At 60.6% G+C, this 13,097-nt stretch overlaps 4 protein-coding genes across 4 annotated transcripts; 1 reads left to right on the top strand and 3 right to left on the bottom strand.

The window, feature by feature from the left end:
* The first annotated feature begins 1,919 nt into the window (after window positions 1-1,919).
* On the top strand, window positions 1,920-5,082 carry IFRD2 (interferon related developmental regulator 2). Its single transcript, XM_054387348.1, has 12 exons — window positions 1,920-1,947; window positions 2,257-2,373; window positions 2,498-2,582; window positions 2,715-2,839; window positions 2,923-3,080; window positions 3,305-3,355; window positions 3,662-3,831; window positions 3,946-4,051; window positions 4,295-4,432; window positions 4,571-4,699; window positions 4,774-4,869; window positions 5,002-5,082. The coding sequence occupies exons 1-12, from the start codon at window positions 1,920-1,922 to the stop codon at window positions 5,080-5,082; spliced, it is 1,284 nt and encodes a 427-aa protein (XP_054243323.1).
* Window positions 5,083-6,090: 1,008 nt separating this feature from the next.
* Window positions 6,091-7,936, bottom strand: LSMEM2 (leucine rich single-pass membrane protein 2). The gene is made up of 4 exons (XM_054387707.1): window positions 7,915-7,936; window positions 6,611-6,751; window positions 6,318-6,527; window positions 6,091-6,227 (listed from the first exon to the last, which is right to left on the bottom strand). The coding sequence occupies exons 1-4, from the start codon at window positions 7,934-7,936 to the stop codon at window positions 6,091-6,093; spliced, it is 510 nt and encodes a 169-aa protein (XP_054243682.1).
* A 477-nt stretch (window positions 7,937-8,413) lies between these two features.
* Window positions 8,414-9,991, bottom strand: HYAL3 (hyaluronidase 3). Its single transcript, XM_054387350.1, has 3 exons — window positions 9,095-9,991; window positions 8,897-8,986; window positions 8,414-8,771 (listed from the first exon to the last, which is right to left on the bottom strand). Exons 1-3 carry the CDS (start codon window positions 9,989-9,991, stop codon window positions 8,418-8,420), a joined length of 1,341 nt encoding a protein of 446 aa, XP_054243325.1. The 3' UTR covers window positions 8,414-8,417.
* Window positions 9,992-11,095: 1,104 nt separating this feature from the next.
* On the bottom strand, window positions 11,096-12,955 carry NAA80 (N-alpha-acetyltransferase 80, NatH catalytic subunit). Its single transcript, XM_054387210.1, has 2 exons — window positions 12,754-12,955; window positions 11,096-11,817 (listed from the first exon to the last, which is right to left on the bottom strand). Exons 1-2 carry the CDS (start codon window positions 12,953-12,955, stop codon window positions 11,096-11,098), a joined length of 924 nt encoding a protein of 307 aa, XP_054243185.1.
* Between the last annotated feature and the right edge of the window lie 142 nt (window positions 12,956-13,097).

The following is a 13,097-nucleotide window of genomic DNA, read 5'->3' as shown; positions in this document are numbered from 1 at the left end:
CAGTCTTGCTACAGGCACTTGTCTGTTAGGCCAGACAATAAAACAGCCTCAGGGAGGTGTTGGAGGGTCTGGGTGCTGCAGTGCCTTATCTCAGAGTCCTTTATGGTGGGACAGGCCTCCTCATAACAAGCTATCTTATAGTCATGCTTACTGACCTGTAACTATGCAGTATACAAAGGTAAAAAAAAAAAAAAGTTTATACATATATATAAAGAATCAGAAGCTGGAAGGGAACCTGAAGGACCACCTGATCCAAGCTTTCTTGGGAAAAACACTCTAGATAAGAAGGCCCAGCATCCTGTCCAACTAGATCTTAGAAGTACCCAGTGCTGGGGCCTCCACCACTTCCCTGGGGAGGTTATCCCAATGGCTAATTGTCCTTGATGTGACAAATTTTCGTCTTCTATCCAACTGGAATCTCTGCAGGAGTAACTTGTACCCATTACCACTTATCTTTTCCATGTCAGTCCTTGTCATAAGGGAGTCCCATCTTCTCTGTAGCCACCCTTTAAATACTTAAGTTCAGAATCACAGAATCACAGAATGTTAGGGGCTGGAAAGGACCTCGAGAGATGATCTAGTCCAACCCCCCTGCCATAGCAGGATTACCTATACCAGGTCCCACAGGAACTCATCCAGGCGGGTCTTGAATATCTCCAGAGAAGGAGACTCCACAACCCCACTGGGCAGCCCATTCCAGTGTTCTGTCACCCTCACAGTGAAATAATTCTTCCTCCTGTTTCCATGGAACTTCCTATGCATCAGCTTCCACTCATTGCCCCTTGTCCTGTCATTGGGCATCACCAAGAAGAGCCTGGCTCCATCCTCTTGGCACTCGCCCTTTACATATTTATAAACATTTATGAGGTCACCCCTTAGTCTCCTCCAAGCTGAAGCCCCAGCTCCGTCAGTCTGTCCTTGTAAGGAAGATGTTCCACTACCTTAATCATTTTTGTGGCTCTGTCATGGATTCTTTCAAGCATTTCCCTGACCTTCTTGAACTGAAGGGCCCAGAACTGGGCACAATATTCCAGATTTGGCCTCACCAGGGCAGAGCAGAGTGGGAGGGAGAACCTCTCTCAATCTACTGACCACACTCCTTCTAATACAACCCAGGATACCACTGGCCTTCCTGGCCACAAGAGCATGTTGCTGGCTCATGGTCAACCTTCCATCCACTAAGGCCCCCAGGTCCTTTTCCCTTCACTGCTCCCAAGCAGCTCAGTCCCCAGCCTACACTGGTACATGGGGTTGTTCTTTCCCAGGTGCAAGCCCTTGTTGAGCTTCATAAAATTTCTCCCTGCCCAGCTCTCCAGCCTGTTCAAGTCCTGCTGAACGGCAGCACAACCCTCTGCTGCATCAGCCACTCTACCCAGTTTTGTGTCATCATCAAATCTGCTGACAGTGCACTCGGTGCCCTCATCCAGATCCTTGATGAATGTATCTAACAGCATTGGTCTCAGTACTGACCCCTGAAGAACTCCACTAGATACAGGCCTCCAACTGGACTCTGTCCCATTGACCACAACTTTCTGACTTCTTCCCTGCAACCAGTTAATACAATTTATATTATAAGGCTAATTGGGACCATAGTTAGAGAAACAGATTTTCCCAATGAGATGCATGCAGGGACAAAGACACGGACAGTGCAGTGCCAGGGATACAGGAAAGGGCAGAGAGGCAGGAGCAGGGCCAGGGTCCGGACCACGACCAGGGGTAGAGCTACAAGCAAGCGCTCGACTCTCTGAGGCGCCTGGCCCGGTGCCCCCGCCCGGAGCATGGCGGGAGCTGCAGCGCGAACCTCCCGCAGATGGCGGCGGGCGCTCCCAGGGGGCGACGCGGCGGGGCGGTACGGGGGGCAGGGCCAGAGGCGGGGCCTCGCGCCAGGGGAGGAGGGGCGTGGGATCCGCGCGCTGGCCATGCCGCGCTCCCGCCGAGCCGCGCGCCGTGAGTGGGGTCCCGGGTGCGGTGCAGGGCGGGAAGGCGGCGGAACGGGATGGGGGGGCGGCGGCGGGGTCGTGTGAGCCGTCGAGTTGGGTCGAGCCGCCTTGGCCTGATCTGGCCTGGCCTGGTCTGCCATGCCGTGTATTGGCCTGGCCTGCCCTCCCGTCCCGGCAGCGGAACGCGGGGGGCCACAGAAGCCCCGTGAGCCGCACAGGTCCCACGAGCCGCACATGTCTCAGGCCTCTACCTCTGCGGCGTCCGCGGTGCGGTCAGGCCCTGGTGACAGGGGCCTGTGTCCAATTCCCCCTGCAGGTGGCCCTGGCAGCGCCCGAGCTCGCTCTCCCGCCAGCGAGGAGGAGGCTGGCAGCGAGGTGCTGAGCCACTGCAGCAGCGCCAGTGAGGGGACCAGCCCCGCCGATGAGGGCGCAGGTGAGCCCCGGGGCAGCCGCCTTTGTGCCCCCCCGTGAATGGCAATGCTGCTGCCGTGACCCCACTCGTGGGCCTCCTGCCTTTGCACCCAAGCACTGCCCTGACATGGGTGCCGCCTCGGCAGGGAGTGAGGCGGCGAGTGAGCAAGGCCAGGAGGAGGAGGCAGAGGACAGGCTGAAGGAGCACATGGACAACCTCCTGGACAAGAGGTGTGGAGCAGCTGACATCCTCTGTGGGCATGTCTTGTATGCTGCCCATCCCTGCTAGCATGGCCAGCAAGGGGCAGGGACATGCCCAGTCCCGGGCCAGTGCACCCCATAATCTCCCGCGGTCTCCCATAGCACCAAGATGCGGCAGGCGGCACTGCAGAGCCTGCGCCTGGCCTTCTCCTCCAGAATCCTCTCTGAGTTCCTGCTGGAGCGTCGCATCATGCTCACTGACTCCCTCGAGAAGTGTCTCAAGAAAGGTCTGGGTGAAGGCAGGCACCGGGGCTGGGGGTGCTGGGGCTGGTAATCAGTGTCTGAGTGGGGTGTCTTGTGCTGCTCACAGGTAAAGGGGAGGAACAGGCACTGGCAAGCACCGTCCTCACCCTCCTCTGCCTCCAGATGGGTTCTGGCCCAGAGGGGGAAGAGTTGTTTCACAGCCTGAAGCCTGTACTCATCAGTGTCCTGACAGACAGCACAGCCAGCCCGGGTGCCCGGCAGAGTGTAAGGCCTGGCCTGTTTTCTCCTGCACAGGGGTACCTTGGCAGTGGGGAGAGCCCAGACAGTGCCTTTTGGGACTCCTGCAGTCATGGCAGGGCAACAGAATTGGGTGCCATGGGGAGCAGTGGGGTAAAGCAGGGATTTGCCAGACCTGCTTCCACTAAGTTGGACACTAGATCTGGCCCATCACTGCCTTCTGACTGCCTTTTCCCTACATCTCTCACCAGTGTGCCATGGCTCTGGGCATGTGTTGCTACATTGCTGCTGCTGACCTCGAGGTAACTGCCTGGATGTTGTCCATACCCTTGCTGAAGGTCACCCAGGGGGCTGCTACACCACCTGCCCTCAGCCCTTGGTGCCAAGACACAAGTGACAGCTCAGACCCCTTCTCTGGGCAGCGTGGGGCCGAACTGGGAGGGAAGTCCACCTTGCAGAGCTGGAATGTCCTGGATGAAGGAGGCTCTTCTGCCCCAAGGAGCTCCTGGTGCCCCTGGGCAGAATGGGTCCCCTTCACTTCCAGTGTGTGGCTTCATTGTGATGTCTTCCTAGCAGCTGTTGTCTGACAGGTGGGTTTTCCTCTCTAGGACCTGATCTTATGCCTGTCCTGCTTGGAGGGCATCTTCAGCCCCCCCAGCATGGGCGAAGGGACCTCAGCAACCACCCAGCATGGCCCTCTGCACTGCAGTGCACTCCAGTCATGGTCCCTGCTCCTCACCATTTGCCCCCCCTCCCACATCAAGAGTATTTTGGACAAGTGAGTGCGGTGTTGTGGGGTGCGGGGTCTGGTGTGAAGCTGATGGCTGTGGAGGAGGGAGCCACTCTGGTGATGCCCAGACCCTCCGACTGCTCTCCTGTTTTCCTGTCCCAGTCGCTGGCTGAAGCTGTCCCCGCTGCTGTCCAGCAGCAGTGTCACGCTGCGCATCCTGGCTGGGGAAACCATCGCGCTGATCTTTGAGCTGGCCCAAGACTTGGAGGTATGTTGGGGTGCTGTAGTGGCAGGAGGCAGCAGGAGGGCAGGCAGCAGAGACCTACTGGCACCAGCATCCTGCCTGTGCCCCAGCTGAGTTGGCACTGACAGCATTGGGATGCTCCAGGCAGGCATTACCAGCAGGTGCCCAGGCAGAGAAGCTGGCCCAAATGATCTTCCAGCCCTGTCCTGGTGATGGTGGTGGTGGGCAGTGCTGTGTCCCCTCCAAATCCCCCTGGTTATTTGTCAGGAAGACTTGTACTACCAAGATACAGAGTTCCTGTGTGCCCAGCTCAAGATCCTGGCTACTGAGAGCAACAAGTACCGAGCCAAGACAGACCGACGGAAGCAGCATTCCATCTTCCGGGACATCCTGCGCTTCATTGAGGTACTGGAGCCTGGCAGTGCCCTACCCAGCTGAGCCCCTGGCTGTGTGACTGCTGCTCAGCGATTCTCATGTGCTGCATGCTGGGAGATGCACAGGGTGGGTGCTCAGGTTGTTGCTGATGCCCCTCTCCCCACTCAGAACGGGGAGTACCAGGAGGAGACTGTCCGATTTGGCCTGGAGTGCATGTACCTGGACAGCTGGGCACGCCAGCGGACTTACCAGGCCTTCAAAGAGGTGCTGGGCTCAGGCATCTGCCACCACCTCCAGGTAGGGGCCAGGCAGCTGTGCTGGGAGGCACTGGGTTGGTGCTGGCAGGTGCTAACATGCCCCTGCTTCCCCAGAACAATGACCTGCTACGGGAGATCTTTGGCCTTGGACCCCCCTTGGTGCTGGATGCGGCTGCTGTGAAAACCAGCAAGGTCTCCCGCTTCGAGAAGGTGGGTGTCCCCCCCCACCCCCAGTTCGTGCCTGCAGACCCTTCCCATGCTGGTGTGGGCTACAGCCAAGCACCTGAGTGTTGGGGAGGTGAGAAGATGGGATCTGCTAACCCATCTGTTCTTCTCTCCCAGCACCTCTACAACTCAGCTGCCTTCAAAGCCCGCACGAAAGCCCGGAGCCGGGTGCGGGACAAGCGGGCAGACGTGCTATGATGGGCGGAGTGGGACAGAGCCTCCAGCCCACCTGGACTGCAGACCCAGCACTGTGAGGGGCAGGTGCCCCCAGCCCTTGGGCTTTTATTCATGTACAGCAGAGTATTTAATGCCTGGAGCTGCCCCACCAGGGGCTGCCCCCTCTTTTATTTTTTTAACCAAAAAAAGAAGGATAAAAGAAGAGCAGGGGAGCAGGTGGTGGCATGCTGCTATGTGCCTGCTCTGCAGCTGGGTGGTGCGGAGGGAGGGGGTCTCACAGGGCTCTTTCAACCCCTTCAAAGGCAGGGCTTGTGTACCCCCTTCCCAGCCCTGCAGGGACACCAGAGTGGGCTGGCACATCCTGAAGGGCTCGGAGGGAAGGCAGAGCCATACAGGGCTGTGGGGCATCTGGCCCTGGTGTGTGTGCCTGTGGCAGGAACGCTCCTCCAGCTCTCCACCCTGCTACGCTGTGCACAACCCCTGCCTCTGCAGCTAGCCTGGCACTCAGGTAGTGGCAGAGTGGTGTGGGGTGGCAGGTGCTGCCTGCCTTGCCAGCTGCCTGCTCTGAGCCCTTTTTCAGCCAAATGCTTTATATGAAATAGTTACCTTGTGGGAAATTAATTAATGGGAGGGTGGCACAGCAGGTGAGTCCCAATGCTGCCTGTGCAGCCTCAGGGACTGCTGCCCAGGTGGGCATGGGGCCATGCCAGCTGGGAGTGCCTGCCACCCTGGGAATGTATCTGTGGTGGTGATTTTCTAAGACTTTGATTACAGGAGGTAATTAAAAGGCTAATTGGAGGGTGCGTTCTGCCTTGTGGCAGAGTTGTCACTGAGGTGGGTGCCCATCCTTGCAGCCCTGTCCCTTTCTCTTGTATCCTGGGGTGGGTGCCAGGATTGCCACCACCTGCACCCTGTGGGGCGATGCTGCCAGGTCTGAGTGGATGAGGGGGTGGTAGGACTGACTGCTCCCCCACTCCTGCCCTTCAGTGTCCCTTCCCATGGTGGCCCTGTGGCAGGGCTGGGAACAGCTCAGCGGTGCCCACCGGGCTCAGCACTGGCATTGATGCGAGCCCAGAGCTGCCTGCTGGCTGCCCGCAGCTGGTGCACAGCTTCTTCCTGGCTCTCCAGCCACTGGGCCAGCGCCCTCACTGACTGGCTCTGTAGGACTGCAAGAACAGGACAGAGATATGCTGGGGGTGGGCAGCCTGGTCCTCCCCCAGACCCCAGCCCTGCCTCCTCTGCCCAGTGCCACATACCACTCAGGTAGACAGCCAGTGTGGCCAGGACCAGGCTTGTCAGGGCCAGGAGCCCCAGCAGGGCCAGGAGCAGGGGGTGGTTGGGGCCCAGGCAGGGGCAGGGGCTGGCAGCAGGCACAGGACGCAGGGTGGGCAGGAGCACTGTGGGGCTGGGGGGCATGGGGTGAGACGGAGGCTGATGCAGGCTGCTGGAGGGAGCTGGGCCATTGCCTGTGGGCAGTGAAGAGAAGAGGTCAGAGCCTGGCCCATGGCATGTCCAGGGCTAGCATGGGCCCTTCACACCCTGTTCTCACCTTCTGCACCCTTGTGCCCAGCCAAAGCCCAGTGCAGGTCGCTGATGGACTCCACCGGACGCAGGCTAATGGCTCCAGGGTCGCTGCCGTCAGGGTCCCCAGGCTCTGCTGGCATGGTGCCCTCAGCCCTTCCCATGCTGTCTGCCAAGAGTGGAGGCAGAGGGTGAGCATGGACCCTGTCCCGGGCACCCCTGTGGGTACTAGAGCCCCTCCCAGAGGTGACCCCAACTTGGACACAAGCCTGGTGCTATGTTTGGGCAGGCAGCCAGTGCCAGTGTTCCTTTGGCACAGGGCTGCAGTTGCAGGTGAATAAATGCTAGCTGTCCCCTCCCCAGTGCTGTCATCAGGGCAGTTAGCGGGCATCTGGTGGCCACAATCCCAGAGCCTTGTTAGTGGGGCTGGAATCTGGTCCAAGCTGGAGACAGGAATGTGCCTCACATCCCCCCAGCCCAGCAGCCCGGGCATTGCAAGACTGGCTGGTGCTCCTCTGGGCCAGCTGGGAGCCAGCAGGCAGCAGCAGGGCAATGCCAGCTCCTAGCCCACAGCACAGCTTGGCTTACCCCCATGGGCATTGTGCCCATGTGCTGCTTAGGGGTGTATGGACAGAAATGTAAGGTGTGTGCTGTGTCCACTGCCCGGGTGGACACATTCCCCATGGGAGAGGGCTGCTTTTTGGAGGCAGGCATGGCTCCAGCAGCAACTTGGGCAGTGACCATGCCTGTGCTGGGGTAGAGGGAAAGCATTTTTTTCTGGCTGTTTGTGCATTTTTCAGCAGCAGGCATGGCCCAGGGGCTGTGACCATGGCAGAACTGGGCAGAGTGGCACTGTGCATTCTCCCCTTTCCTCCCAGGGTCAGTGGTGTGTTGCGGGGTAGCATGGCACCACTCTGCTGGTATCAGGGCATTGTGTGTCTCTGGTGGGGTTGGCAGGTGCAAAGGCTGGGGTACCTCAGCTGGTGCCCGGGGTACCCCTGGGCTGTCCCTACAGCCCTGTCTTTGGCTGGGGGCTGGTCTGGATGTATCTCCATCACCCCTGCATCCGCAGCCCCTGCTGCTGGAGGGCACAGCAGGTCATGCAGGTTTGTTGCAGGGGGTTGTGCCAGCCAACTGCCCAAAACCTGCTGCCCTGTGCCTGCAGCCCTCCAGGAACCCCTTCTTCCCCAGGCGGGCATCTGTGCCTACAGTCCCTGTGGAGGAGGGCAACGTTTGGCTGCTGCTCCTATCCCAATGTCATAGCCCCATGCCACCCACTCCCCACTGGGGTGCCAGGGTCCCTGCCAGCCCCCAGCCCGCTCCCTAGCCTACCTTCTCCAGCCTCTCTGGGCATGGCTCCCTGTGCCGGGGCAGCGTGAGTGGGCAGTGAGGCAGTGTGGGGCCCCTGGGAGCTGGGCACTGGGTTCCTGATGCACCAACTGCACTGCTTAAAATAGGACAGTGAGAAATACAGTTTGGGGAGGATAAAAATAGCTGTGGACAGCGGGGGGGCTGTTTGCATGGTCAGGCCTGCTAGCAGCATGGTGCCAGCACAGCAAAGGGAGAGCAGCCTGTGATGATTCCCTGTGCCCACTTCCCAGGGTAAAGGGGCTGCTAGCATACCAGGAGATTGCAGCAGAGCCAAACTGGGGGCTCTGCTGCCTCTTGGCAGCAATGGTAATTGTGCTGACTGGGGGCACCATGGAACCCCCTCCTCGGCTTTGCTCACATAGACCCTGCCAGCTGTGGAAGGAGGCTTTATTTTAATGAGACGATAGAAAGCACTGGGAAGTAGCACTGCCAGGGTAAGGGACCATGGTAGTCCCCAGCCCTGGTCACCAGCTCCACGTGCCCTGTGGCAGACAAGTGTCAGAGGGTGGGAGATCATTATGCCCACAGAGGCCATGACTGTGGGTGGGCACCAGGCAAGAGGTAGCAGGGCCAAGCTGGACTTGCTGGGTACAGCCCTCACCAGTCCAGCCACGGAAGCAGTGGCAGCGGAAAGAGGTGAGTAGACTGGCACCAGAGCCAAGGTGCAAGAGGCTGCCCAGGTCTTGGGGCTGCGGGCGCACACAGCGTCCATGCCCATGGCACCGTCTGTAGCTGCACTCCTGGGCTGCTGCTGTCACATTGGCCACATAGGGACCCAGGGTGGACATAAGGTAGTGGCGCAGGCTGGCACAGCTCTCCTGGAGAGGGAAGCACCAGTTAGAACCCTCCCCAGCACTGCGGTCCCCTCAGCCACCCCTCCCCAGTGGGCACAGGGGATGTGCCTGTCCCATACACCTCATGTCCACACCACCAGGGGCCATACCGCTGAGCGGGAGTAGGACATGTCTCCCCAGAGCACAAGTCCAGCTGCACCCAGCGCGGCGCTCTCCCCAATGGTGTGCACCAGGTCAGCCTGCCAGGGAGAACAAGATGTGACCAGGCTGGGGGACAGGGGCTGCATGCTGGTGTGAAGCAGGACCCCTGACATATCTGCTGCCAGCCCCAGCCCCATGGTTCTTACCAGCTCCAGGAACCTGGGTGAGCGGCGGAAGGAGAGGCGTGAGTAGGCGACCACGGGCAGCGGGCCACCAGCTCCGAAGGCAGCCACACGCAGGGCCTCGCGCAGCCGGTGGTGCACGTAGCGGCGGCGCAGGGCAGGTGGCAGCAGCGGTGGCAGGTAGATGCTGGGGTAAAGGGCAGCTGAGGCAGCCCAGAGCCAGCCCAGTTGGTTGTTACGCTGCACTTCTGCTGGCTGGCACTGCCCAGTGTAGTTGGCGTCTTTGGCCCAGTTGCCATTGAGGCAGTCAGGGAAGCGGTAGAACCCCCAGAGCCCGCCTGGCCGCAGGGTCCGTCCCAGCAGAAGCGTCTCCTCCATCAGAACCTGTGCCGCCTGCTCAAACTGCCACCTGGCCAGACGGAGCCGCTGCTGTGCTGGCAGCAGGCCATGCCAGTCCTGCACCTGCTGCTCTGAGGCTGCCCGATAGATCCGCTTGGCCCCCCAGTTTTGGGCCCAGAGTGGCCTCCACTCTTCCCAGTCCACCACGGCCAGGCCATGGAAAGCAGGGTGCAGGAGGCGGTGGATGTCCCCAGCTGCCCTGGTGAGGTGAGCACCCAGGTGGACCCGCTGCGGGATGCCCCCGTGGTGGGGGACACCCTGCTGTGACAGGTAGGGGTAGAGCCCAAACTTGTTCTTGTAGAAGATGGTGATGTTCTGGCCGGTAAAGTGGCCATCCTGGTTTTCCATGATGCCATAGTCACCAAGGGGCAGCCTCACACCAAAGCGGCGCTGGCAGCGGCCAGTGGGGATGTTCCATACCACAGCAAATGGCTGGTGACCCATCAGAGGCTCTGGTGCTGGGCTCTCCACTCTGGCCATGTCCAGCACCAGGCAGGCCCACAGCACCAGCACCAGCACCATCCTGTGTCACTGGCTGCCTACGTGGCCAGCACCCTGCAGGGAAAGGAGAGTGGTGGGGATAAGGCAGCAGAGTGTGGCAGGCACTCCAGCAGTGCTGGCACTGTCACCCTGGCATGTGGTGGGCCAGGTTGCCCATACACACTTTCTGCTCACCCCAAAACCCATGGGACTCAGCAAACTTGGAGATTTCAGACACCTCTTGCCTCAGTGCCACCAGTGGACACTTCTGCTATTGGTGCCCAAAGCCCCTGCCTGTACCACCATAGCCATGGCATGGCCCTGGTTTGTCACTACAAGCCACCAACCTGTTTCTCTGCTGGGTCCTAGCCCTGCTTGTAGCAGGGGCACCATGACTCCCTCTTCCCCATTTTGTATCAAGACCTAGCCTGGCTGTGTGCCCTGCTGAGGGACTGAGCCCCCCAAAAGGTGTGGAGCAAAGGGGCAGCTCTGTCTCTGCGAGCCCAGGCAGGGCTGGAGTGGGCTGGGTGACCCTGTCCAGTGCTGGTCAGCTGCCCAGGGTAAGGGGATTAGGTAGAGGACAGGCCTGGGGGAAGGGTGACGCAGCAAGGACAGTGCTAATCCCCTGGTGCGTGCTTAACGCTCTCCCTGACCTTCCTATAGCTCCAGCCCTCGCTGCTGGCTACCCCTGTGGCAGTGCAGTCGCAGGCAGCCTACACTGGCACAGGTCTATGCCCCCAGTGCCACCCAGCCATCGTGTGTCTGAGTTTCTTCAGGCTGCTCAGTGGACAGTGGTAGTCAGGCTGGTGGACACAGCACGCCATCAGCCCCAGATGCCCCACAGTGAGACCCATGGGTGGAGAAGATACTGGTGGGACTGGGCAGTGCTCCTGGGACCAGTCCTAACCCTAGAGCCTGGAGTTGGCACAGCTCCCTGCTATAGCAGCTGGTGATCTTAAGGACCTGTCTGGGCAAGCAGGGGGCTGGGCAGGGCAGGGACCACCTATCCTGGCAATGGGGCCAGGGCAAACCATGGAGGCTGGGAGAGCTGGTGCCAGCCCCTAAGAATGCCAGGCAGTCAGGCAGCACTGGGGCAGGCAGCCCCTGCGCGCACTGCTTTTAATCACTGCTTGTGGCCCCAGCCCCTCAAATGTTCTTCTTCATCCAGAAGATGGGCAGCCCTTTGGCATCACGGTGGGGGGTCTCCAGGAGGCTCGGTCTGCTGCTCTCAGCCAGAACTCCCCTTGCCCAGACCACAGTCGGTGGGGGTGGGGGTGGGGGGGCAGCAGGGGGTAGGAGGGCAGGCGGCGGGGCAGTGGGCACCCTTTGCCTGGTGATGGTGGTAGTGCTGGGAGGGGTGGAGAAGAGCCGCAGCACCTCAGTGGATATGGCAGGGCTCAGGAAGGCCACACTCTGCACTGGCTCACCCAGGGAAAAACCCAGGTGGGCATAGAAGTGCTGCTTGTCGTGGGTGGTGAGGTGCAGGCAGCCAAAGCCTCGAGCCCGAGCCCACCGCTCAGTGGCCTCCATCAGCTGCCGCCCATAGCCCTGGCCCCGCAGCGCCCGGGGAACCACAACACTCTCCAAGAAGAGGTCACGGGGCCGGCCAGCCACACGGGAGAGCCGGACATGGCCCACAAGCTGGTGGGGACCCTCCCAGGCAGTGGGGGCCACAGAAGGGCCCTGGCTCCGCAGCAGCAGCAGGCAGGCAGGGAAGGTGTCTGAGGAGCGCTGGAGCGTGTGTATCCGCGACGCTCGGCTTTTTCCCCACTCCTCGCCCAGCAGCTCGGCGCAGGCCTCCAGCAGCTCTGGCCTCTGGTGCAGGGGGACCAGGCTGAGCTCCTCCGACACAGAGCCCATTCTTCTCACTGACAGGAGACCAAGCAGGCCACAGCTTAGAGGCAGAAGAGAACGGACCTTATGTATCCCCTCCTAGTCTGGTACCAGCCCCAATGCAGGTGCAGCTCCCCAGCAAAACAGACAGATGGGTTTGCACAGGTTAGTGGCAGGTCCAAGGCCAAATGACAGCATCACAGAGGGGAAGCAGCGCATGGTCCTGGCTCCAGGCACCCATGCTGTAAGACCTGTGGGCAGGTCTGGCACCACTGAGCCAGCAGAGGGGCAAGAGGCATAGGGTTGGCCTTGCCCTCTCCCCAGCCCTGCCACCAGCTTCTGCCACTTGGGCATCCACCTGAGACCATCCCTGGCCTGTAAGAGAGGGATGCAGCACCATGGACCTGAGCAGACCCCAGCCATACCACCCCCATGCAGGGGTCAGGGGTCCCCACTCACAATCTGAGCAAGCAGGGACCCCTCTCCTGGCCTAGCAGCCTTCCCTTTTGCAAAGGAGAAGCCATAGGCACAGGACAGGAGGAACTGCTGTGCTGGCTGACAGACTGGGGTTGAGCAAACCGCCATGCTTCCTGCTCTGGAAGGTGTAGGGCCTGGTCCTGCCCCCTGTCCCTTCAGAATGCCCCCCAAAACTGCAACCTTTCTCCCACTGCCCATCTCCACGACTCTCAACTCCCAGCCCAGCCCATGCTCCCCACTTTGGAGACCACAAGGCCCCACTGGCACCCCTAGGTGTGTGACACTTTTTCTTTTCTTCCCAGCAAGCCCACACCAAGACCCTGCTATCCCTCTCCTGCACTCAAAAGGGCCCTGAGGCTAAGCAGCCCCAGCACCTGTCCTCCTGCCTGCTTCTGCCTGCAGTGCGCTGCCAAACTTTGCCCACCCTGGTGCCCAGGTTCCCCCCACAAGCCTGCCACTCTCCAGCCCCTGCCCAGGAGGACAGACCTGCTCACCCTGCTCACGATCACCCTGCCTGCGACCCACTCTGCTCGCACTCATCCTGCCCGCAATCACCCTGCTCACACTCACCCTGCCTGCTGCGCCTGGCTCCCGCGGCCTCAGTGCCTGCGCAACAGCGCAGCAGCGCAGCAGGAAGCAGCCCAGGCTCACGGCCAACCGCAGCGCCTGCTTCTGCTTCCCCATCGGGAATGACATGTCTGGCCAGGCCCTCCCACAGCCCCCACCCCAAGTCAGGCTGCACCCTCACACAGGACATACACCGCGCCTGCACCCGACAAGCACTTCAAACCACAGCGCACCCACACGTGGCATACAAAGACGAACGGCACCACCCAAC

This window comes from Indicator indicator, chromosome 15 (assembly GCF_027791375.1).
Source record: "Indicator indicator isolate 239-I01 chromosome 15, UM_Iind_1.1, whole genome shotgun sequence".
Lineage (NCBI taxonomy): Eukaryota > Metazoa > Chordata > Aves > Piciformes > Indicatoridae > Indicator > Indicator indicator.
The sequence above is the reverse complement of the archived record's forward strand: the minus strand, read 5'-3'. Positions and strand labels throughout refer to the sequence as shown.